The 26,879-nt window shown below is 38.4% G+C and overlaps 1 protein-coding gene across 2 annotated transcripts in view; it reads left to right on the top strand.

Annotated features, from left to right (window-relative positions):
- The window catches only part of phf2 (PHD finger protein 2), a 39,088-nt gene extending 13,737 nt beyond the window's left edge, over positions 1–25,351 (top strand). The window contains exons 2-22 of one of the 2 annotated variants that reach the window (XM_042499668.1): positions 1,635–1,720; positions 1,937–2,051; positions 2,515–2,675; positions 4,029–4,170; positions 4,270–4,456; positions 4,695–4,857; positions 6,397–6,484; positions 6,856–6,962; positions 10,732–10,823; positions 10,914–11,003; positions 11,759–12,112; positions 12,291–12,407; positions 14,716–14,831; positions 15,048–15,226; positions 16,780–16,847; positions 19,589–19,755; positions 20,647–20,975; positions 21,820–21,915; positions 21,998–22,107; positions 22,187–22,502; positions 23,482–25,351. In XM_042499668.1, coding sequence (XP_042355602.1) covers positions 1,635–1,720; positions 1,937–2,051; positions 2,515–2,675; positions 4,029–4,170; positions 4,270–4,456; positions 4,695–4,857; positions 6,397–6,484; positions 6,856–6,962; positions 10,732–10,823; positions 10,914–11,003; positions 11,759–12,112; positions 12,291–12,407; positions 14,716–14,831; positions 15,048–15,226; positions 16,780–16,847; positions 19,589–19,755; positions 20,647–20,975; positions 21,820–21,915; positions 21,998–22,107; positions 22,187–22,502; positions 23,482–23,570 — 3,172 coding nt within the window. In that variant the 3' untranslated portion in view covers positions 23,571–25,351. The remainder of the gene's footprint in view (positions 1–1,634; positions 1,721–1,936; positions 2,052–2,514; positions 2,676–4,028; positions 4,171–4,269; positions 4,457–4,694; positions 4,858–6,396; positions 6,485–6,855; positions 6,963–10,731; positions 10,824–10,913; positions 11,004–11,758; positions 12,113–12,290; positions 12,408–14,715; positions 14,832–15,047; positions 15,227–16,779; positions 16,848–19,588; positions 19,756–20,646; positions 20,976–21,819; positions 21,916–21,997; positions 22,108–22,186; positions 22,503–23,481) is intronic. The other variant, XM_042499677.1, reaches the window with a different exon arrangement.
- The last annotated feature ends 1,528 nt before the right edge of the window (positions 25,352–26,879 follow it).

Consider the following 26,879-nt stretch of genomic DNA (forward strand, 5'->3'; position numbering starts at 1 on the left):
GGGGGAGCTCCCGCCAAAATGTCCGCCTGCCCAGTCGTGAGCAGCCCCGTTGAATGCAAGCACACGGCTTGACCGTCACAGCTGTCAATCATGGTGGAAAACCCCCGTTTTTTTAAATTTAATAACACATTAAAACCAAAATTCTCACAAAAACAGACACTTGAACAAACATCAGGGTGATGAGAACTACCTTCAGTGACAGAAACCGTTTTTGGGGAAAAATGTATTTGGTGTGTAATTTGAGTTTTTAGTTTGGCCTATGTCCCATTCACTAACATGGAGGGGCGGGCTTTATGACCTTTACTGCAGACAGACACCAGGGGGCGATCAAGATTGAAAAATTACACTTGGGCGATCCGTCATACTGTCCATCTCTATATACAGCCCATAGTCCAGACCAATGGGGGACAAATGATACATCATCACATTTTAGTAGTGCACAGTTCACACTGACTCATTACAAACTCACCAAGAGGAGTAAAAGTGAAGTTATACAGACTGACAGGTAACTTGTCCTCTTCAGGGCCTGTGCAGACTCAGTTTATATCTGCAATACAGTTTTCATTTTTTTTTACATAAGAGACTTTATTGATATTGATGATTAAACTTGAGTCATTACAAGCTTTTTGAGGAAAAAAATAGTTTTTATTGTCTGATGTAAACTGTTAATTGTAAAAAGGATTATTACATCAGTGGCACAAGCATCAATTTACCCAGCGCTCATTTCTCTGCAGCTGTAAACCACAGCGCTAAAATATACAATGCTTATGCATTTAAAGAGAAGAGGGGTATTTATAGTCGGCTGGTGGACGTAGTGTGCTGTCCTCCACTGTCCTGTCCCTTTGTCCTGCACTGTGCTTTATATGAGGGCCTGATGCCCTCCTGCTGTGGACTATGACTCATTTTAAAGGACTATTCCAGTGATTTTTCATGGTTCATATGCCATTTTATTACAAATTGCAAACACTTAAAGTTGCTCAAGGCCACGATTTCTGCTCACTTAACTCCTAAAATCAGTGTGCAGACATTCGTTTTTTTTAATAGCCAAAATAATGCATTTTAATTATATTTTATATTTTAATTTTATTGATTCAAGTTCAGACTCTTTAAAGGTACAAATGCACTTTCAATTACAGCTAAAACAATTGTTTGATTTATCAATTTTTCGACCAGCAGAAAATTATTTTACAACCACTTGTTTCGGTTATTTTTCAAGCAACAGCTGTAACATTCCCTGTTTCCTGCTGTTTTCCTGTGTTTGTGTCACTGTAATCTGAATGTTTCTGGGTTTGGGACTGTGGATCAGACCTTATTCTTATGAAAGTGGGATAGGCATTATTCACTACTTTCTGATGTTTCATTTACACATGATTAATCAAGATTGTCAGAAAAACTGACCATGACTTAATGACGATGCAGTGACAACTTTGTGACTTTGACAAAAATAGAAAGCACGCCTGATGTCACTGTGACTGATTATGAAGCTCAGGTTTCAAGTCTCTTTCGGGGAAGTTGATGGTTATACTGCAGGGAAATGTAGAGAAACCGCACAAACTTGCTTTGGAAAATGGGTCCTTTAAGGTCACATTCCCGAAACATTTTTTTTAAAAAAAGCGTGTCTTGTGTTTTTTCAGCTGTGTTGGGGTGGATGAAGATGACGCTCCAGATATTGACATATATCACTGTCCAAACTGCGAGAAGACCCACGGCAAATCCACATGTGAGTAGCAAAAACACTGAGACTGAAATGTTATATCTCTTAAAAAAGAAAAAGTGAAACTGCTGTGGTGATCATTTTACAACCTTCTGTCATGTGTTGACTGTGTACAGGTAAACAAGATTTATCTTGATATAATAGGAAATTACCTGCTTTGTGGTGCTGTGTTCTAAATGTTGGTAAGTGTTTTTTTTATGTTTGACTGTTCCTGTTCTTCAGTGAAAAAGAAAAAGAACTGGAGCAAACATGACACGGGGCAAAGCACAGATATCAAAGCTGTTCAGAATGGCAGCCAGGTTTTCATAAAGGAGCTTCGCAGTCGGACCTTTCCAAGGTAATGACATTTAGACACACACACACACACACACACACACACATATATATATATACATACACATTTTGCTGTTTCTGTTCAGCTCAGTATTGAACTACACAACTGGCGACACCACAAATGGGTTGAAACTGTCAGATAAAAGCCTTGCATTTAATTGAAATAGACTCTCTAATTGGGATCACATTTAAAGGATCCAGTTATAATGAAATTAAACGATTCCTCTCATTGATTAGGCCCCTTGAAATTTCACCAGGGACTCTTGCATATCAATAATATTCCTCACTTTATTAATATTCCCACTAGAGGGCACTGTCTGATAACTTTCTTAGAGCTGTCTTCAGATCGTTTCACACGTTGGTGGCATCACATCTCGCTTTATTTGATATAACTGTTGAAAAGCTTTTGGGACGCTTTAACACACACGGTTAACACACTGGTCTCTGTGGTTGTGTGTGTGTTCCAGCGCTGATGAAATCCTGGTGAAGCTGAGCGGCGGTCAGCTGACCTTGGATTACCTGGAGGAGGGCGGCTTCAACGAGCCAATCCTGGTCCAGAAGAAGGACGGTCTGGGCATGTCCATGCCTGCTCCCACCTTCTACATCAGTGATGTGGAGAACTATGTTGGTAAGGACCTCGGTCACTATTGATGCTGTGACTTCTGTTACTAATGTTACTGTAACTGCTGCCATTGCTGTCATATCTACTGTCTCACTTAGTACTACTGCCACTGCATTACTGCAATGAATATTTGTACTACAGCTGCTGCTACAGCACCAGATTCTGGACCCTATGCATAAGCCGTCTCTGTCGGCTTCCCTCCTTTTCTTGACCCATGTCTCTCTCATACACTTTTTTTTATTCAGTCAGTTTTCTTTCTTTCATACAGTCAGTTTTCTTTCTTTCTTTTCTTTTTTTAAAACTCCAATTTCATTTTCTTTGTGACAAACGTGACAGAGTACATTGGTGCCTCAGCAGCGTATGCAGTCACTCTAGTCTCATTCCCACTGCACAAAAACCCGATCGGCATTGATGAGAATACAACACCCGCATATTATTTAAAGTTACTCTGCACCAAGTTTGAAAGACAGACTGAATAAGTAAGATATATATGAAGAGAAGAGGCCACTGATAAGTTATCACAGACCTCTGTTCCTACTGCTTTCTACTGTTTTCCTGTTTTCCTGCCTGTCTGTGACATCACAGGGACACACCAACAAAACAGCCAACACACATAAATATTTATATTTATATATACTATATATTCTACTACTATTTTACTTCTGCTAAAGCTGCAGCTGGTACTACCATAATTGCAATGATTACCAATAATATTACTGCTACTACTGTACTAGTACTAGAATTATTATACAGAATTATGATTGATTGATTGATTGATATGATATGATTGGGTGCTGTAACAATAGTACCATAATACTGCTACAGTACCAGTGTTACTGCTAAAAATACAAAATTACTACTTCTACTACTATTGCTATTACTGTAAATATCCATAAAAATATCTTTATATACAGAGCAGTCATAACTGGGCAGTGCTTTCAAAGTAAGAGCATAGAAGAGGACACACCAAAAAAAAAAACGTAATTTAAGCAGCATATGCTGCGTATGCACATCCTGAGTGTCTGTATTAAAATTAATGGCTATCCAATGAATTAATACTGTATTTACGTTTTACTTGGTGACTGCTATTCATTTAATTTAGTTCCCACAAAAGAAAGACAAGATAAAAAGAAATGTACTATACCATTTTCTTTTCAACAGGGGGCGCATGTGTTCTTTCTCTCTTCTCCGAGCACTGGTGCTCACTGATGAGATCACTTGTCACATATCAGCAGCAAACTGCTACAGACATATTTTGTTCTCCAGTTTCCTGTTTAGAGGGAATGTTTAGCTTGTAGGCAATCAGTTTTTCTTCATCATATTTTACCGTGTCCTCTGTGTCCTCTGTTATTGTCTCAGGTCCCGATGTCGGCGTGGACGTGGTCGACGTCACCAAACAGACTGACAGCAAGATGAAGCTCAAAGAGTTTGTCGATTATTACTACAGCACAAACAGAAAGAAAGTGTTAAATGTCATCAACCTGGAGTTCTCTGACGCGAGGTACGTGCTCTGTGTCTGAAGTGTTTGAAATGAAGCTTCTGAAGACGGCAGTATGGAAAACTGCTGGTGCTCATTTCTTTTTCTGTTTTCCTGGGACAGGATGAACAGTATAGTGGAGAGTCCACAGATTGTGCGGCGGTTGTCTTGGGTAGAAAACTACTGGCCCGATGACGCGCTGCTGGGGAAGCCAAAAGTCACCAAATACTGTCTCATCTGTGTCAAAGACAGCTACACAGACTTCCACATCGAGTGCGCTGGCGCCTCTGTCTGGTACCACGTCCTAAAGGTCCGTCACACGTATGATCAGACCAGGGTGAACAGTCAGAATTGTAAACAGAAATAGCAATCAGACAGTCGTCTACCTCTGATGTGATGAGAAATATTAGTTTATATGGCTCTCTCTTTTTTTTCAATTCTGAATTAATTCTGCAGAATGCTTTCAAGGGAAAATGTGGAATGAATTAAACGTCATCATACGATGATTATGATGACGTTAGACAATCTGATTGTGTTTGTGTTTTCAGGGAGAGAAGATCTTCTTCCTCATCAAGCCCACCTCTGCCAACCTGTCTCTGTACGAGCGCTGGAGATCATCGTCCAATCACAGCGAAATGTTCTTTGCAGACCAGGTGGACAAGTGTTACAAGTGTATTCTGAAGCAAGGGCAGACTCTGTTCATCCCATCAGGTCAGAGCCGCACGCGTGTCATGAGGAATGTAGCTGAACGTGATTTAGGAGAACACTTGATAAAACAGACGATGCTGCTCCATCGTCAGAGCACTTTTAAAGGTTCAATGTTAAAAAAAATCAAAAAATCAAAACCACTTCTTTTCAACATACTTTGTGTGTCTTTTCAGTTTTTTTCTACCGCTGTTAATTGGATATCTTTTGGTTTTAGACTGCTGGGCAGGCAATACTCAGATCTCATTAGATCCAAAAAGACTAATCAATGAACTGAAAAATATATTGACAGAAAAGAAATTTGTATTTTTCAATCTTTAAATCTCCTGAATTTAAGAGAAAGCAGGCATCAAGAGATTGAAATACTTCAACAATTTAACAAATAATTTTAAAATGTTCTTTTTTTGTCCAGTTTGTAGATGTTGTAATTTTCTTTTTCCCACTATTTAATATTGATAAACTGTAAATCAGTTCAAAATCAATTGAGATGTGTCTTTATGGATGAAATAACAAAAGAGTAATGTATTTTTTTTCTCAATCCAGCAAATGAAAAACCTGATAAATCAAGTACTATATTACATTAATGTAAAAAAATTGAGATTGTAAGAAAATATTGATACACTCGAGTGTTTTCTCACACTGTATCAATTCTCAAAAACACTGAACAGATTAATTAATAGTTTATCTGCAAAAAATTGTAGCAGAGCTTCTTTTTGTGTTGTATTTAATCCCCTGACTGCAAGATCGCAGTGATGTAATCTAGCCTCAGGCGTTGGACTCTTCCACTCCACCGTAACATGTCACTAGAGGGTTAAAAGCAGTTATAAATGCAGATCCCAATGTTGTCATTACTTAAAGAAAATAAGCTTTTTATTTATATGGTGGTGTGTATTTCATACTAAGACATGTTTCATGAAATTAGATTTAAATAACAATAATCAATATATCACCTTGCTTACAGTATTGCAGTATATTGAAATGTAATCTGTGTATCTCGATATGTATCTTGTATTGCCTGATTCTTGCCAAGACACAGCCCTAGTGATCATCATGCAAAAGAGCATAACTGCCATAAAGAAATGCTATTTATCATTTATTTGCAACATTGTCCACAATGGCCCAATGCAACCAGGGATATTAAAGGGAGAGCTCACACAATATGTAATATATATAATATGATGCATCATAGTGTCATATTGCATAATTACACAATCCTATTGGGTCTTGTTGATTGTGAGGCCTTGATCCCATGTGGTTCAGGATACTTAAAAAATTACATAATTAATTCAAAAATAAAATTTTAAAAATTTCAGAAGTCTTGCATCACAGTGATTAAAAAAAGTATAAATTAAAAAAAAAGTTTATGGTAAAATCCAGTATAGAATGATGTACTGGGTAAGGGAAGAGGGATTTCAACTAAAAAGTAAAGTGAAAGAAGGAATAATAATATGTATATACATAGATATATGTGTATATATGGATGGTTTTTATTTTGGTGGTTTTATGGTTTTTATTTTGGTGGTTAAAATGTGATTGTCTCTTCAGGTTGGATAAATGCAATACTGACTCCGGTCGACTGCCTGGCGTTCTCCGGACACTTCGTCCACAACTTGAGCGTGGAGATGCAGATGAGGTTTGGACACCTGTCTTATTATACACATACATACACACACACACATACACACACACACACCCCCCCTGCATGCTGCTATGTCATCGTTGGTGTTTTTAACGTAATTGCTGTGATCCAGCGTGCCTCCTACAGACAGTCAGGTCCTAATTTGGGGGATTTAGTGTGACTTGCATATTTGGCCTTGACTGATCTTACACAGTAGTTTCCACTGAGTCCTCATTTAGGACTTGTTTTGAGCTTCCAATTCCACCAATCTGTTTATGAATTCTCCGCATTTGGAAATACCCTGTGAACTGCATAGTTTGTAGCAATAAACCTGTTGGTAATGCATGACTATGTTTAGCTGAAACATCTTGGTTTATTCTCCTCAGAGCGTATGAAATTGAGAAGCGGCTAAAGGTCAAAACTCTCACCCCCTTCCCCAACTTTGAGACGGCGTGCTGGTATGTGGGACGACATCTCCTCGAGCGATTCAAAGGTAAACTCTTAAATCGGTTTGATGTATTTATAGATTGGAAATTTGTATTTTGCTCTAATATGTGGTATTTTAATGTAAACATACATCCTCATTTAACTCACCATTTCTCCAGAAGAATTCACGAAGGCAGAGAAAGCACAAACACTGTCAGAGTATGGCTGTGTGTCTGCTGCACAGATGACGAGCTGGATGCTCTAATATTATTTCAGTCATTAAATCGGTGAATCGCCGAGTTCACAGATGATTAGCTTCAAAAGGTTTGGCCCAGCTAGAATCACTTGCTCCATTACAAGCCTGTGTTTAAACTCCCCTCAGCTGGCCTGGGCCAATTGTTTATGTTTCCACTATTTTCTGTGTATGTGTGTGCGTGTTAAGGCCAGATTACTATTGTGTGGTGCACACTGCTTCTAACCCACAAGTCCTCGCCATTAATATACCATTATACTTTTTAACTTCAAGGTGCAGGAAAATGACTCAGTTCAGCGCTGCTATTTTGCCTTGATGTTATTAATAATTTCCTGTTTACAGTTGATAGAGCTACTTAGATGTTCAGACCGGGCTTTTGCCGCCATTAAACTGAAATTACAGAGGAAATCCACATTAGAGCTGACATTGTATGATATCACATAAATCAGGGTTGTAGTTGTCACAGTTAAAGCTAGACTGGTGAGTCTCTGCCAAAAGTTCCAACTAAAATAGTCCAAGTCATGTAGAGGTACTGCGTGGGGGGTGCCACTGACAGTATAACTGACTTTGTGTTGGTTTGTTCAAAGGACCATATCAGGGAGTTTGCATGAGAGCAGTCATACTCCATTTACAGCCTGTAGGCCTAATTCGGCACCCCAATAGAGTGCAGAGTGGCCCCTAACCATTTTCTAATTCACAATAATATTAAGTGATTCATACTGGGAATTGTTTTTGTACTTTTAGTACACAGAAGGTGCCACGTTGCATAAAATAGCATCAAAATAGAGCTTCTTTATAAAAAAATGTAGGATTGCTTGCACCCCACAACAGAGGTCCTAGCTAAACCCATAATGTCCTAAAATAATAGAAACGTCCTAAAATCCTAGAAATATCCTTAAATCCTAGAAAGGTCCTAAAATCCTAGAAGTGTCCTAAAATCCTAGAAATATCCTTAAATCCTGGAAACGTCCTAAAATCCTAGAAATATCCTTAAATCCTGGAAAGGTCCTAAAATCCTAGAAATATCCTAAAATCCTAGAAATGTTCTAAAATCCCAGAAATGTCCTTAAATCCTACAAGTGTCCTTAAATCCTAGAAACATCCTTAAATTCTGAAAATGTCCTTAAATCCTAGAAACATCCTTCAATCCTAGAAATGTCCTAAATTCTGAGAAACATCCTTAAATCCTGAAAATGTCCTTAAATCCTAGAAACATCCTTAAATGCTAGAAATGTCCTAAAATCCAAGAAATGTCCTAAAATCCTAGAGACATAACTGGGGCTGCTGTGACTGGCCACTGGCCTTCTGTCATTTGGCAAAAGTGGCCCCCAAGCAAAGCGAGCTGAGTATCCCTGCATTAGCCTGGCTGATATTCTTTTATTGGAGATATATTGGTATTTGCAGTGTGTCAGTTAACAAATAATTGACAAATTTTGAGGTCATACAGAAACACTGAAGCCATTACATAGTTTGCCCAACAGAGAGCACTGACAGTTCATTTTTCACCTACAAAATACCACAAAGTAAATAGTTTAATCCATAAATATCTGTGCATTTTTCTTAGGGACATACATAAAAGCCAAGAACAGCCACGCTTGCAAATGTTTATTTTATTTTATTTTCTTAATGTCAGTATCTCAAGATCATAGGTTAATTTTTTTGTTATCTCGAGAAAACAAGCTTTGTTATCTGGAGGTACTCGAAGATAATCCACTCGTTATCACAAGAAAACAAGAGATCATTTCCTCTTATTAGGCTACTTAGATTGTTTATCAGAGATCAGAGTGCTGTGCCAGCATGCATCTCAACAACTGTAGGAATGGATTTAAGCGGAAAATGTCAGCTCAAGGAGTACCCATTACTGATCAACATATCAGACTGTCAGACTATCAGACTACAATCAGAGTCTAATACAGACTGAAACTGCATTGTGTCTTTCTGTTCAAGATAATATTTAGATCAATCCTCGTTATTTAAGTGGAAGACTGGCCCAGTTGCAGCTTCCCAGGCTTAATGTGAGCAGCTGCTGGCCGAAGCAAAGAGATGGGTGTAGGTCGACCTTGCATATTTGGCAACCATAAAACAACACTGTCTGCTCTAATGATGTAACTGCAGGAAACAAAACTGCACATTTATGCCTTGACATCCATGCAGTTATGAATACTCCCCGACAGTCATGACTGTGTTCTCAAAGACTGAAATCATGCGTGGCCAAATGAACCAGACACTTATTTTTGAGTTCTCCCTAATTATCCCGCATCCTTGAGAATCAAAAGTCGTTCACTCATGATAATTGATCTTGTTTTCTTGAGAAATGAGCCTTTTGTTTTCTTGAGAACCAACATAAATTATTCTCTTATCACGAGAAAACAAGCTTTTTTTATCCCAAGACAAGGAAATAATTAACTTGTGATGTGAAGATAACAGCATTAAAAAAAACTGTTGCAAGCACTGTCAATCTTGGCTTCTGTAGATCTTGATCCAGTACGTTCATGTTGTGTTTAAAAAGTTAATATTGGCCAATATGTTATTAGATTTATTGGACAAATATTGACATCGGTCTCAAGATCCCAATATTGGTCAGATAAGACAGGTTATAGTTTGCATGCTGTAGCTTCTAAACTAAAAATAATGATTTCTTTTTACCCCTTTTTTATGTGAGTTTTTAAATCAGTGCTCAGGAAAGGTGTTTTCTTCTAATGACGTCAAATAGGGCATTCTGGAGCTTATCATGCAAGTATGCATGGCAAGCGCAGTTTGCTGTTGTAGCTGATGACAAATGAAAACAGAAAGCAGTCGAGAAGTCAAAACATATCTGTGGCTCCTAGAGTTTTAGGCAGCCAGTGGTTTCAAACATTTTCATATGATATACAAATCTAGTAGAAGACTCTTGTGCAGAACATTATGACAAAAATGGACAAAGGGGCATTTTGATTGTGTTTTTTGAATAGTATAGTAAAGCATTTTCGTGTTCTTTATTTTTCATGTCCCTGCTGCATAAGATTTATATATAAAACATACAAAACTACATAGTCACCTATATAGTTCATACACTATATTGTATGGTATAGAAGTACTACATAGTATATATATTGTATGGTTCTTTAAAACAGCTTTATTGGACTGGAACAAGGGAAAAAGGCAATGAGAAACTTAAGAAGAAATGACCCCAAAATTTGTGAAAAAAAAAAAAAAAAGTGCAAAAGAATTATCAAGACAATCAGAATCACATACTGTACTCACTGTAGTCACATTAAACATTTTAGTAATGGAGCTGAGTGAGTTAGCGGGGAGATGTTATTTGTGTACCTTGAGGACTCAAACATGTCACTAGACTGTTTGACTGCTCAGCTCTGGTTCATTTTGGTAACAGGACAGTTTGTCCAAACACACAGTCGCCCAGCTGACAGAATCCAATAACCTCACACGGTGTCTCTTTGTCAGCTCATCCGTCCCTGTGTTTGTAAGGAGGCTTAAAACTCTGCTGCACTGAGCATGTGCACCGTCATTAATGGCCTTGACTTCTCAAAGTTTAAAAGTCAGGATTCATTCAATGATAACATTTGCATTTCTTTTTCTGTAGGTTTACATAAAGCAAATAAGCAACCAGCCCCGTACCTGATACATGGTGCCAAAATCATCAATGGAGCCTTCAGAGCTTGGACTAAAAAACAGGTGTGCACACGTTAGGATATGTGTCTGTCAGTCGTCCCTCCAAGCTGCTATGAAGAGTGATGACAGTTATGGTTGTTTTCCTTGTAACAGGCCCTCTTGGAACATGAAGATGAGCTCCCAGAGAACATGAAACCATCACAGCTCATTAAGGATCTTGCCAAAGAGATCAGACTGTCAGAGGTATATTCTGGTTTATTTTTGGAACAAACATGACATAAACAACTGTTCTCTAAATGCTCCAGGTAATTTACATGTTTTGTTTAAATTATATTGTTTGTGGAATTTTGAGGGATTCCACAGGGATCCGTTCTTGGGTCCCTGCTATTTACCATTTACATGCTACCACTTGCTCACATCATCAGCTACCATTTCTGTGCTGCTGATACACAACTATATCTTTCATTTGACACTAGTAATACCAATCAATTAAATTACCTCCATATGTGCATTGCATAAATCAACAAATGCATTGCATTAATGTTTCTACAATTAAACTCAGAAAAATCAGAGATTTTTATTTAGAGATATTTTTTTTTACATTTATTTCACCCCAGTTACATTATTTAAAAGCACTCTCCTCATGACTAATACAACAAAACCTCAATAAACTTCAGCTGATTCACCGGTTGTGGAATGACTTACTGGAGAAATTTAAGACTCTTTTAAGACACTCGTATGAACTCATTCTTTTAGGCTTTTTATTGACTTTCCGGTGTTTCTCTCATAGTTGTAGTATTATTTATTAGTAATATTTTATTAACTATTTGTTTATTGTCTTTTTAATAGCATGTAAAGCATTTTGCAACTTGTTTTGTACTACATTTATAAGTAAAGATACTATTATTATTATTATTATTATTATTATGGGGTTAAATTGTCAATTACAAAATCATAGCTCACTTCACACTTTCTCACTTTCCTGCTTTTCTCTCTAGAATGCAACAAAAGCCATTAAGAATGAGCCCAGCATTAAGATACCGGTGGAGGAACCCCCATCCACCCACTCCGAGCCTGAAGAACCCGTTTCCCCGGCCCACGTCCCTTCGCCCAGCAGAGAGAAAGCCAGAAAGAAAGCTTCCAAACCCCCCAAACCTCCCAAGCCTCCCAAACCCCCAAAGATGCCAAAGGCCCCGAAACCTCCGAAGGTGCCCAAGGTCAAGGAAGGAGGAAAGAAGAAAGCGAAGAAAGCGAAAGAGTCATCGCCGCCTCCTAAACCCTCCAGCCTCGCAGCTCTGGAGTCCCATGCGAAGGACATCTTGAGTAAAATGGACCAGCCAAAAAAGACGAAGGTGAGCGAATGGTGATGTTGGCGTAATCTGAAGTGTTTTAATTTTGTGGAATTTTTTGTATCTTTAGTTTTCACTTTATTTGAGCCATTTTGCATCCCTTCTAGCAGATGCCTGTTTGAAAGCAGCCTTTAGTTCCTCTTGGATGTATTTTTCTGTTAAAAACCGTGTCTTTCTTTAGGCTGTTAAGAATGTCCTGAGTATGTCAGAGAAGGAGATATCAAAGCAGAACAACGTGGAGAAGTTTGAAATCCGAGAGCAGAATAAAAACAAGACTGAAGCAAAATGGAAGTATAAGGTAAGGCCGTTTCAGCTGACTTAAACTAATGGCTGCTTGTTACAGGCCAAAGTAAATAATATCACAATCCTTTAAAAGCTCAAATAAACCTTTAGCAAAGAAGACTCAAACACTCGTGAAGGTTACAAGCTGAGCAGCTGAACAAAAAAAAACAAAAAACGCAAGATCATCCAAAAGTGATTTGCACACTTCACTTCAAAGCAATCAGCAAAAATAATGATGTGGCCCGAGTCGCACATTTGAGGCCTGCAGCTCATCAGAGCTGCTCCAGAAACATACAGCCTCCCAGAGTTTACCTAATGGAATTACTCCATTGCCTTCCATCTAAGTATTTACATATGCCCTCATTTTCACAGGAAAAAGTTTGTTGTATTATTGTTGTTGAACAACAGGGGGAGGCTTTCTGTGGAGCAAAAGTGTAATTTTGTTGAGCAGAAGATGCTGAATGGCTTTGGTTTCATGGAAAATTCAATGCCAAACTGCTGAGGAATGCTCGTAGTCCCTCCAAGGATCTCCATCCCACTGCTCCTTCACATCACGCCAAACATTTACAGATGGAGCAGAGACCCTGTTTGATTTTTAGCAAGGTCACCAGAGACCACATCTATACTCGTGATCATTGTTGATTTATGTATCAGTTCACAGTTCCTCGGTGTCGTGTGCCGGGCAATTAGGCCGATACAATTAAAAATTAAAAGAGTCCATGAGACAATATGAAATGTCGGCTTCGGGTTACACCCCGTTGTCACATGCCTTTAATTTAAGGAGTCAAAATGGTTGTGGAGTGAATATTTGAAAATGTATGTTCTTGTATTTCAGTTAATTACACAGTCTTCTCAGTGGTGATTTTTATGGCAGCCGTTTTGCATTCCTCTTAGTAAATTTGGTTTGTTTAGATTGGGCCAGAAAATGTCATAAATGAATATCATCTGTGGAGATTAACATCATGATGATTTGAGTCTTTTAACAGAAATGTTTTTATTTTAATCAAGATACGCCCTTCTATAACTGCTATTTCACAGAGTAGTTATTGTATTGTGTGTCTTAAAACGAGTCACTTAGGCAATTACTGTTGGAGTTTTTTAGTTTTGAGACAGATAATAGGCATTAAAATCCAAACATAATGACCTTAGTGTGTTTTCTTGATACATGGCATCTACACTGGATTGCAGTTTCTTGTAGGAGGAAGGCCTCCATAGCTTTACATACAAAACATCTCAAAGTGTGATGAATTTGATCATGTTTATTGTTTAATATGATTTGATACAAGCAGGTTATTAGAAATGTATATGGCTGGCAGAAGACAATACATTGAGGCGCTTTATGACAAAAGACACACTTTTATTGTTAATTTAGAGAAAAAATTCATTTGTTATGGAGGAGGTAGTGACATCTGCACAACTAGATGCACATCTCTGGAAAGAAAGTAGGTTGGGATATATTTTTAAAAAATTGCATTAATTATAGGTTAATTTTTAAGCCATATTGTAAAACTGTTATTCGTGTTAGACCCTGAAAGATTTTGGATGTTTGAGGCTATTGGCAATAATAATGTGTAAGTTGTTTCTTTTTTGTTTGTTTGATTTTTTAAAAATGTTTGCCTTTGAAGACTTTTGAAATGGGCTATTTAAAATTGGCAATTAGTTTTGACTAATTGACTATGTACTGAGCAGGGCATTTTACAGAAAAGTATACCTGTAAAAAAAAACACTAACAGAAAAAGGAACCGTATGTTAGTCAGCTTCAGTGGAAATTAAATAAGTAATTAAAAAAAAACATGAAAAAACATTCTGTTTATCTTAGATGAAAAAAATCTGAATATCTTTTTACAATTAAATAGACTGTACTAAGTTATAACAGTGTAATTTTGGCAAGCCTGTATTCACACTGATATATTATCACCTCGTAAAATTCTTAACTAACATCCCAATTCATACATTTGACCGACACAGAGCAACATCAGAAATTATTTGGAGCTATTTCTCTTTTCGATCGTCCTCAGTTTTCTTGTGCAACGTCAAGACGCCTTTCACAAGTATATAAACCTTTAAACACTGAACAAGTTGGTTTGATTTCTCAAAACATGGGGAAAAACAGCTTTAAGCAATAAATAAATAAATAATAATTAAAAAAACAAAGGGAAATGTCAAATCTGAAATATGTATTTAAAATTATCTTACAGAAAATGAATTGCAAAAGTACATTAATTTAATTTTCAGCATTTTAAGGAATATTCCTTGTAAAAAAAAAAATAAGGTGGTGATTTCATTTGCTTCTGTGTTAATGTGTTTCCTTTCTAACTTTACAGAACAGCAAACCAGATTCTCTGCTGAAAATGGAGGAAGAGTGCAGATTTGACAGAACGCCGCTGTCTGGCAATAAAGACCGATTCAGCTTTACTATGTCTCACAAGAAAATGCTCGGGTATGTATGGAATGGCTGCGATTGCCATGTAAACGTTTTCATGAAAGGTCGTTGGAGAGGGGAGCATGTTAACCGTCTCATGTGGTGTATTACGGTGATTATGGAGCTATGTGGCTATCAGCGCCGTATCCATTAGAGCAAATTCAAGGACTCCTCGCCGTGAGTGGCCGGCTGAGCCCCGCATCACTCCTGTATTGTCCTGTGGTTTCCTTTCAGCTCCAAGATGCTGAAACCTCAGACCAACTCAAGTGTTTTTGGATCATTACAAAACCTAAAAGAGGACAAAACCAAGCCAGTGAGAGACGAGTATGAGTACGTCTCAGATGAGGGGGAGCTGAAGATTGACGAATTCCCCATCAGGCGGAAAAAGAACACCGTCAAGAGGGATCTGTCCTGTGAGTACTTTGTGTCGAGTTTCAGTTTATTTAAACCATCCAACCGCAACTCTTTTTCAGGATTGACTTCAATGTGTATGTAGCATTGAGCTCAGAATCGTGTTGAAAATCAGCATTTAATGACTGGTCACAGTATTTATTATTCTTTCATCCGATATTTCATGTTTAATGTCAGGGAATTTAGTTAGGAACTTGAGTTTCTACACATAAATATAAAGTATATATTTTATTCGGGTAATGTTGTTTTTTTTTTTTTAATACTGATACATTAAGCATTTTGGCATATTTTGGGACAATAAAGTCTTAAAACTAGCCTCATTCCAGATCCAGATTCCAGCTTATTGATTTTCCTGGTGGGAAAAACGTTTGACCAATCAAAGATTTGTAGGTGGGGTTAAAAGTTGAGATGCCGTCTTCCTACATATTTATATATTCATGACTTATTCAGTAGGTGCGAGTGTAGTATACACAGAAAAACTGAAAACGGTGCAAGTATCATAGTGTTTACAGCAGGTGCTAGTTAGCAGCACTTGTCCTCAGTGAGGTAAAAAGAGGGTAAACTGAATACAATAAAACTCACATTATTAACATTACTTTTAAAAACTAGACTTGAGTACAAGCTTATTGCTGAATTAACCAGGATTTGGCATCTCTCTTAAAAGCGGTTGCAGCAAATTTTAAGTGATCAGGTCGCAACGTCTCTGACTTTGTTCTAAAATGCCACTCGAGGCTGCTCTGATGGATCTGCTTAAGATCCGTAATCTCTTACAGGATGGCTGAGGAACATAGTTAGCGAGCTACACCCACAAAAAATAGCATCTGGGTTTTAAAAACTGTCCGAAAAGGCCCTGGTGAAGCCCTGCAGTGGCTCAAACATGTTGCCTCTTTTAAGCCACTGTAAAGGCCTCTTATTATTTCCTGTCTTATTTTTTTGTTTTTCCACTTGGAGGGCCTGGATTGCCTTCCTGTTTAATTTCCAGACACATTTTTGATCTGTGTTTGAGTATACAGAGAAATCATCTGACCATCAGAGAAGCCATCTGTTTTTCCTCATACTGTATGTTTTTCACATACATACTGTGTGTATTTTTTGTCTTTATCTATACTGTAATTTTATTATGCAGGTTACTCTGAACACATGACATCTATTGCATGTTTGACTGGTCTGTCCAGGGTACGCCATGCCCTTGTTTTCCCTGTTAAATGTTTTTTCTGATCCGAAACAAGGATCAAAGGAAAGAGGGTATCATATGCTGTGCAGATTGTAAAGCCCACCTAAAGGCAAATTTGTGATTTGTGATATTGGGCTGTATAAATAAAACTGACTTTACTTGACACAAACACAATAACACCCTGAATTAATAAAATGATAGCAATAACAATGCAGTGTAAATAGCAGGCCAAGTAAGAACATGCTCACCAAAAAAAGTATTTTGTTTCGGAGATGAGGTATTGTGTATTAGCACTGATACTCAGCCCTACTATCAATGATGACAATAATATTTAATAACTTGTGTTTTAGCTGTTAACAGTGAATTCATTTTGCTTCCCAGTTTTGTCGGACATCAGAGAACCCATTCAGCCAGCCAAGAAACCAAAGTTCCAACCCCTGTTGACCAAGGTACGTGCCACACGACTTCATTTTTGACTGATGGTCTTTTGATTGATTGATTGATTGATTGATTGATTGACTGATTGAAATCTTTATTTTGAACATGTAAACATGTAAAAGAGTACACAAACAAACAGAAGAAAACAAATCAAGGAAAGCAAAATAGCATTTACAAACAAGAACAAGTATAATGCCACAAAATTAGAAAATAAAATATAAATAAATAATATACTCATACCAAAAAACCAAAACAAACGAAACAACAAAAATAATAATAATAGTGCTGCATTTGGCAGTTTTGAGTTCACATGTCAGAAAAGGAGTGGGCTGAAGTTAAAAAACATATTTAATGCCATCCCTTCTTCACAAGTCAATATAAGTTAATTAATTATCAAATGTTATGACGCTAAGTAGCTAATGTTGGAGCAGTTTTAATACAGTTACACTACTCTTTGTTCATCGAGAGACTGTTCAGTGACATCGGAACTTCTTCAACCACATTCTAGGGGGGTTTATGCATAAGAACAGGCTGCATGTTCCTATAAAGCTCAGATTTAAAAGAAAAAAAATGTTAAAAAAAAACATTCTGGGGGAATCAGAGGAAGAAACTGCCTAAGCTGTGGACCACCACACACTAATGAGGGAAATAACTGTGGCATGAACGGCGGAAGAGAAAGAAACAGACTTCTGCCAGATGCTATTGTGTTTACTAATGAGAAGTCAGTGGAAACCATATCATAATGTAGTCTTAGAATTAACTTCAGTAACTACCTCGGGGGGATCCAGATCCGCTGGGGCCAGTGTTGCCCAATCAGATTGAAAGTTCCCAGCCAATCACAACTTAAATCCGAGCAATTTAATAAAAACATGCCCAAGTCATAACCTAGCCAGAAGCCTGTGTAAAAACCATAAAACCATTACATACACAATAGAACACATCATAAGCACACAGAGTTTTAAATCTGCATCAAGTCAGACAACCAAATACTGCAAAATGCACCTCTGGCGTCGTCTTGAAACTGCAATAACATGGTTAAATGCTGCCATTCAAAAAATACCAAAATCCAACCCATTTAAAACAACTGTAGATTAATGTGGGACCAAAACCAACCAAAAAAATCAAAAATAAATAAATGACAATAAATAAATCAGTTTGCCTTTGAATGCACAAAAAATAGTAGTAGGCATATAGGCATTATTTATTTAATAAAATGTGACATAAATTGATGTTTCTATTTGAAGAAGTGTAAAATGGAAATAAAGAAAAGAGCCTTCAAATGTAAAGAGAAAAAAATACAGGAATAAATACACAGATAAATATATAAAATTTAATTAATATATATATATTTTTTAAATTAATGGGAAAGGAAAATAGGGGAGTTAATAGAAGGGTAAATGAATACAGAAGAAAATTAAAACAGAAATATCAGAGATATCAATTTATGTTACATTTAATTAATTATTTAAGTCCTACATTTATTTTAAATATTATCTCTGGTGCATTTAATGGCATATTAAATTAATGAATAATTTTTTTGTTTTCTTATTATTCTTACCAATATCCTTCTTTAACTACTCTCTGAGGTATGGTGTCAGGACAGACTTTAAAGCTACGGTACAGCTGGTCCTGTGCATTTTAAACACCCTCATCACATCTTGTTTAATATCCAGCAAGTCTTCCACAGCGCTGATAAAACCATGGCAGGCAACTCTGGTCACAATTCTAAATTCACATCTTTTTGGTCATCTTTGATCGTGCCTTGAACCAGATCGTGCCTTGATACTATTTTCACAATATTTTCAAGACTGTGCTAAATTCTGATAAAAGCAGCCCAAATTCCATCCACCAGCCCAACGCTATTTTATCCATCCAACGTTATCAAAAGGAGCCTAATTTGGCAAAAAAAAACCCACCTTGTCAGGGGTCACAGAAACCCCTGATTATTGTGTATTTCTCAGTTTGTGGTTTTTATTTAATGCTCATGCGTTTGGGAACATCAAATGAAATGAACAATGCCTGAAGGCAGCTGTATTATTACCTGTTTTGTCTACACGTGTCAAAATGTACACGGAGCATATTTTAATATACATTTGTGTTAAAGTAACCACAGAGAGCTGGTCAAGCATTCAGTAAAAGTAACAATAGGACCGCATAGAAATACTCAGTTACAAATCAAAGTACTGCATTTACAATTCATCATAATATACTCTAAGTACCAAAAGTACTCATTAAGTAGAATGGCCCATTTCAAAATAATATATTTATTATTATTGGATTTTACTTAGTGATGCATTAATTTGTTCATCACTTTAATGTTGCAGCTGGTTAAAGAGGAGCTAATCTGAATTACTTTATATACTGCTTTGTGACTTATGATCTATATTTTGTATTAATAATCTGAATCTGCAAAGTAACTAGTAACTATATTGTAATAAATGTAACAGAGTAAAAAAGGAGAATACTAGCTACCAAAATGTAGTTGAGTAGAAGTATAAGTATTACCATATTACGGAAACACTTAAGTACTAGCACCTCAGAATTGTACTAAAGTACACTACTTGAGTCCACTGCTACAGCCAGCCACAGTCACGTAAAAAACAATGAAACTGAATGAAAACATTAGAAGTCATAAATTCATCACCTAAAAGGGACCCAAAAGTCAAATCCAGAGAAATCACCTTCAAACCAAAAACACTGACAGCAACATATATTTCTCCACATGTCTATTTCTACGTTGTCCCACACTCAGAGCGTGGACTCCTCAGACGAAGAGACCCTGCACATCGACACAGAGGCCAAGCCTGAGGTCAAAAGTCGCAACTCCAAGGTCAAGAAAAAGGGCGGCAGCGCTGCAGGGATTCTCGACCTGCTGCAGGCGAGCAAGCAAGTGGGAGGGATTGACTACAGCACCAACAGGTAGACTGAACCCCCACCTGACGTCACTCTGCTCCTTCAACACCACGTCTAAACACACTCAGGTTACAGTAACATGCACAGCGTTACTCTCTGAATGGCTCCCGCGGGGCCCCTTTTTTTCCTCTCGCTAAATGAATTTACGCTCCTTAATGGGGCAAGCCACTGACAAACAAATGGCCGGCTCAACGAGCATATAATTGCATGAAAAAGCTGAATTTTATAATTTCGCTCAGAGCTGAAAAATCAACAGAGGCAACAATTTACGCAGATTCTGTCAGCGGTTTGTGTTAAGTCAATGTTTGTTCCATCCCGCCTTAATCTATCAAAGTGCTGCGTGGCTCCAGGCTCTTCCCTCCGCCTGCTGCTGGTTGCTGTTTTGCTCAGCTCTTGATGGTCTGTTTCCACCACACTGAAAGCTACAAATGAGCAATGAAAGAAAGAGCGAAACATCGGCTGAAATATGTTAATTTCTCAAATTGTTTCGCCGCTTTGAGGAGGGAGCGCGGTGAGCGCAGAGAATGAAGCGGCCGCGCTTAATTACGGCCGTGTTTGACAGTCACTTCGCTCATTGTTGCAGCTCAGCAGCTAATAACTTAATAGGTGTGCGAATATGTTTATTTCCTTAGCTGCTTCTTAAAGTAATCACAGGTCCGTGGAGAGTTTTTGACAGTTTTGCTTTGCTCGACCAGATTCGGCACATTTTTAAATATTTTTCCGGTGTCAAATGATAATGATGTTTAATAGCACAACTGGTGACATTTACATGGACTTACATGGCTTTTTTCTTTTTTAAATTTTTTCTCTAAATAATTTCTCTCAGTCACTCTGCCAGCGTGTCGACTGCTGTGTAATGGCTGTGTTGTTGTGTATTTTTTATTGACGTACTTACAGTCAGCCACCTGCATCTCCCAGCACACAGGAGGCCATTCAGGGCATGCTGTCCATGGCCAACCTGTCGTCTTCAGACAGCTTGCAGCAGCCGTGGAGCAACAGCCAGTCCAAAAACAATAGCCAGTCGAAGAGCAACTCGCACAGCACGCAGGCCGGCAAGAAGGCCAGCGGAGGAGGCGGCGGCGGCGGCGGAGGTGGCGGCAGCAACAACAGCAAGCGGCCCACCAAACGGCTCCCGAAGAAACCCAGGAAAAGCAGCAGCATTGAGAGTCTGGATTACGATGACGACCAGGACCACATGGACGCGTGTTTCAAGGACTCCGATTACGGTGAGCGCCAAGAGCTGACTCACTCCTCTCGTTCGTGTTTTATTAGAATTTTTCAGAACCAGACAAGTGGAGCTCGCGGAGGTTAGGTCGGTGTCACAGGGTTATTTTTTGAGCAAACGAATGAGAAAATAATTATCTGCCATGCCTGATTCTCGCTGCTGCTAACAGGTGCTGTTAAAAACAGATTGACCCCTGATGGATCAACATGTGGGTCTTTAATTCTAAATTTGGCCTTTTCATTAGCAGTAGATGATAGGGCTTGTGTTTATTTTTCATGCCTCCTTTCCAAATCCGCCCTTTCTGTGATTTTTTTTTTTCCCTTTGGAACGTTTTCTTTGTGAACTGGGTCCAAACACAGCTGTTAGACCCTCCCAGCTTGTTAATAAGCCATTAACACGAGTTACGAATTGTTATTTTACATGCTTTTTGAACTTCTAATTAGTGTCTAATTAGTTGTTCATAGCACGAACATTCTCAGCCTTGATATCTTCAAGCCAGTATGAGGATTTTCTCCCACACCGGCACTCTTTTCTTCTTTTGTAAACAGGCATTTTTTAAGTTGATCATCCAATTATCAGATATTAAACGTCTGGGTGGAATAGTTGTGGTGTGAGCAGGCGGAGAGAAGGGAGCAGTCAACAGCTGTCTAACAGCTGTCCCACATGCTGTCACTGGAAACTTCCACCATTTTCGATGCACGGAAAGCAGAAATAAGTGCACTTAAGTCACATTCTATGCTTTGCATATGGGATAATAATTGGCCGGTAATGTTTTCTACATCCTCTCACAGAAAAAAACGTACATGCCTGACATGTTAGTAATCGGTTTCATCTTTTGATTTCAGTGTACCCCTCATTGGAATCCGAAGAGGATAATCCTGTTTTCAAATCCAGATCGAAAAAACGGAAAAGCAGTGACGACACTCCGTACAGCCCGACAGGTAAATACTTGCATTACTAATGAAAGAATTACAGTTTTAGGAAGTAAATATGTTTTAAACCTTCACACTGATGTCATCACAGCCCGTGTAGGACCCTCAGTTCCTCGACAGGAGCGGCCGGCGAGAGACGGAGCCCGAGTGGCCTCCATAGAAACGGGACTGGCCGCGGCTGCAGCAAAGCTTTCTCATCAGGTTTGTCTTGTTAATATTTTGACGTAATAATGTTAAATATTACTGTAAATATGCAACATTGACAAATATGTGTCAATAGGAGGAGCAGCAGAAAACTAAGAAGAAGAAGAAAAGCACCAAAAAGAAGGCAATAGTAATCGAGGAGCCCCCGAAAATCTCTCAGGACAGTAGCTCGCCGGAGCACAATCTGGACTCCCAGGACGGCAGCCTGACCGACCACGAGTTCAACACTGGAACAGTCAAGTCGCCGGGAGGGCCGCAGCCCATGGCGCCGGGGGTTTTTCTCAGCCAGAGGCGACCATCAATGTCTTCTCCCAACAACAGCACCAACTCCACGAGCACCAACAGCAGCAGCATGGCGAAGGGGGATCGCGTGGTGTCAGCAGACGCCAAAGGTGGGTAATTAGGCTGGTAAGACTGCTGCCTTTCATTGACGGAGGCAAATGTCCCCCAGGCTAACGTCGTTAGCTTTGTCAATGCTATTCTTAGCACTGTTAGCGCTGTTAGCACCGTCAGCTGCTAGCCACCCGCTCAGCCACGTCCATGTTGAGAGCCGTGTGCAGACAATCGCAGCCAAGAATCCTGCTGTGTTCACATCGTCATGGAAACGATAGACGGCAAACCCAATATCTTATCAGTCGACGGGAGCGGGATGGTAAAATTAGCTGAGTCTGGTGGAGATTGTTGACAACAGAAAACGTAAACGTCAATTCCTTCCAGTGTTAGAATACCTTAACTTTTTCTGTCCACAATTTACAGCCGGATGTTACATAGCTCCCTGACGCACGTTGAGAACACGAGCAAGCTGGACAATGACTTGACATTAATAGAAAAAAATTGTAAAATAATTAACACAGAATTATTTTGCTAATATTTTTGTGACATTCTTTATGAACAATACGGCATCAACATTAACATAGCATCATGCATGTTTCGTGTTACCGTCCTTAAAGCTTTTTATAAATGCATTTTCATGATAATAGACCTCTACTGGCAGCACAGAGGAACTACAACAATAATGACTGCAGAGGTTTTGACCACTTGAGGCGCTTTAGATCAGTGTTTTCATAAGTGGGTCCGATGGAAGCATGCAGGAGACTCATGCACGTTCCTGCCAGTTTCACGTTATTCCACTGATGGACAGTTGGTGGCATTAATGGGTCATGAAGCAAACTCACGCTGCAGTATGAAGGCAGGGAAGAATTAAGCTCTGAGCCAGAAAGCATGCATGTAGACCGGGCAGGTTGTAGTATTTTGTTTCATTAGGGAGTTAAGATTTGATGTTTGAAAAAAAATCTGTTGTAAATTACTACAGCAGCAGGAATACTCACACTCACCTGTCTTTCCTCTTGTCTTTTCTTGTTCTTTTCACAGCTAAGCGGCTAAAGAAAGGCATGGCAACAGCCAAACAGAGACTTGGAAAGATTTTAAAGATCCATCGAAATGGAAAGCTCCTCCTGTAGCATGCAGCAGACTGCTGTTGGACTGGTAATTCATGAGCTGGGTCCCATCCCAAACTCACCCCCTGTTCACTGATTAAAGCCAACAATGGAAAGAAAAAAGAAAAAAAAAAGAAAAGAAAGAAAATCATGCATTTTTCAATTTCTAAGAAGAACATCACTCAAATAGGTTTTTGCCTCTACTTATACTTTATAACTTTCAGATATTAAAGTGTACAGAACCTACTATAAATATTTTTTAAGAGAACATGTCTCATTTTACTACAGCTGTCAGTTTATCAGGGGTTGCTAAAACATGAAGTAGAAGTACATTGCAGTCATTCCAAGATTTTTGAAAGTATCCCTTGCATGTATTCAGTTGCATGTGCGCTTGGGTCAGGGTTCGGGGATTTTACACGTTAATTCCTAATATATGGATGCAGCTTATCATTCAGCCACACTTTGATGATCGACGGGTGGAAAAAAATCAGCTCCTTTCTTCCTTCCCAGATTCTCCGTGTATTGTGGTTTCGATTGGGGTCAACTCGAGCATTTATCTCTTTATGTTAACACTTACATTTGCAGAGCACTATCAGCTGTGATATTTATTTATTCGTGTCGAGTGGTAGATAGGAAGCGGGACTTAAAGGAACAACTGTAAAGCACAAAGTGGAATATGAACAAGGCTGTGTGAAACAGCAGGAGTTGGGCTGACATAGGACTAAATAGTACCAGTATAGGATTTGTGACACTACGTGGGACCTGTAGCTAATGATAAGCCTCATCCATGTCAGGTCTGCAGTTACATGGGGATACTTTCTCTCTTCTTTTGCTTTCGCAGGCAGCACCGAGTCATCTCTGCGTTTTTACAGCTTCACACATTTCAGTATATAGAATGTAGCTTGTACATAGCCTTTTAAATTACTACTTTTTGTATCCTTTCCCCTTAAGGCTTAATTCTACATTTTTACCAGTTTTGCTAATTATGAATAAATGAATAAAAATATATATATATGGATATACAGTATAGTCCTGATTTTTTTTTTTATAGCAGAGATTTTTTTTCTTTTTTTTTTTACCCCTGTTAGATTTAAAGGTGTTGCCTGGAAACCAACTGAAGAAATAATACATTTTATTGTCATATGGCCTTACATACACAAAGCTAATTGTATTGTGATTCTGTTTGAACAAGAGACGAAGCTTTGAGGAAAAAAATGATATAAAATGGAAAAAAAAAACAAAAAAACAAAGTTTCTATGACCAGCCTCTTGTTCGAGTTCTAGTATCCTGAAGGGTTTCGGAATTATTTTACTAGCACCTTGTGAAGTGTTTATGTGTCAGTGATGTAATTTATTAATGTTTGTAGCTTTTTTATACTTGTACAATTCTTAAGAGTTTTTTGTTTTTGAATATTTCATCGACTTGTGAAAATTACCCTTAGCAGATGGTTATTGTTTTCCTTTTTTTTTTTTTTTTTTTTTTTTTTTTAAATATGTGTGTGTGTGTGTGTTTGGGGGGCATCACGAACATTTTAGAATCTACTTTAGCTTTTTTTTTTTTTACTCTCCATCCTGTCTTCACTCAATGTCAATGTTATCATGGGAAACATTTCCAACGTGACATGTTATAATTATAATTATTATAATTATTATTATTTAATATTATTATTATTGTGTTAATATTATAGTTATAAGCAGCTGCGTCCACGCCTCCATCACACCATTTTATTTTTGGTCCGGACATTTTGAACCGTTCAATGAGCTATACTCTATAGCGGCAGTGTTATCGTCACAGATGTAAACCATGCGTCCACTTTCAGAAACGAGATGCGCTCCGATCAAACTGTCAGTGGGACATATTTTCAGGTTTTTTATTTGTACAATATGTGTATTGCTTTGTCGTGGTTTATTTTTGTATGTCCGACCTATTAAATGCATCCACTGTGCCAGGACAGTGAATGATACCTGTTGTAGCTGTCTTCCCTTACTGTTATTTGCAGTACTAGTAAGTATTTACAATCCTTTTTGACCTGAATCTATATTTTTCTGTATTTAGACGATTCTGTTTGAGATCATGGCTCACTTTTTTAAGACATCGAGAAATGGCGAACTCTGAGGAACAAGCATATTGTTGTTGAATGATATGATTGTCCGCCCTTGTTTACTTTTGCAATACAGTTAACTGTGGAAAACCTCCTTTGTAATGTGTTCCTCTCCCACCCGCAATGTGACGGCTTCTGTGCTCACGACTAAAGCGTGTTTCTCCTGCTTCACATTGTCATGCTTTGAAGTTGCATCAAATCAACATCACACTGATTGCAGATTTCTTTTTTTAATTTCTTCTTTTTTTTTTTTTTTTAAATCAGCCGAATCTTTCAAGGTTCTGGACTCAGTTTAGGATGTTGCCTCCCGAGCTTGAGCAGCTGCTTTAGCCGAGTCATTAATTAAAACCAAGCCAAAGTCAACACCATTAAAAATGTATTAACGCAAAAGTGCTCTCATCTAGTCAGACTCTCTTTACTCGAGAAAAGCCCCCTCACCCTCCTGAGCAGGTGTTGCAATGTTTTTAAAGACAACATACACAGAAATTCATTACAGGATTCTGCTCAGTCAGGAAAACGTATTTCCTCATGTTTACTTTTTACTGCCTCGCAACGTTTGATTTTGCGCTTAAATCTGTGGTCAGACAGCCAATGCTCGTGTCAAACTCTTAAGCAGCAGCAAGTCTACGCCACTAGATGGAGTCCAAAAATGTATAAGAATACAGCATCTCATGCATGTTTTTTAAATCCTAATGCAATCATGTTCAAGCAGACCGCAAAATGCAGGATTCACATGTTGCAGAGCAGTTGTGTTTTAGTATGCGCTGCATATTTAGACTTAAAAGTTTGACCATTCAGTCAGCTTTTAATACACATTCTGTTCGAGATTTTATCAATGCAGTTACAGAAAAGAAAGGAAAACTAGTTTTTGAAGGCTGGGGCATCAAAAGATTATAAGAAAATGTGTGTGTCCAACATAAATAAGTCAATTAACTCTCACTTTGTGTAATTAAAGACTGATTACATAAATAGGAAAATCATGTGAAGCCTTCATACATTATGTCTTAATGCCGGCCCCTAATAACACATCTGGACGCAAGTGATTCCCCCCCCCCAACCCCCCCCCCCCCCCCCCCCCCCCCCCCCCCCCCAAAAAAAAGGCACAGTGATCTTTATGGGAATCTGCCCCCCCCCCCATGTTGATGTTTTATGAAATTTCTCAATCAGACCCGAAGTGTGGGTGAAAGAGATGCGGCGTTGCAGCGAAGCCGTGCGGCTGTTAAAGGTCATGA

The sequence above is a fragment of the Plectropomus leopardus genome, chromosome 2, assembly GCF_008729295.1.
Source record: "Plectropomus leopardus isolate mb chromosome 2, YSFRI_Pleo_2.0, whole genome shotgun sequence".
Lineage (NCBI taxonomy): Eukaryota > Metazoa > Chordata > Actinopteri > Perciformes > Serranidae > Plectropomus > Plectropomus leopardus.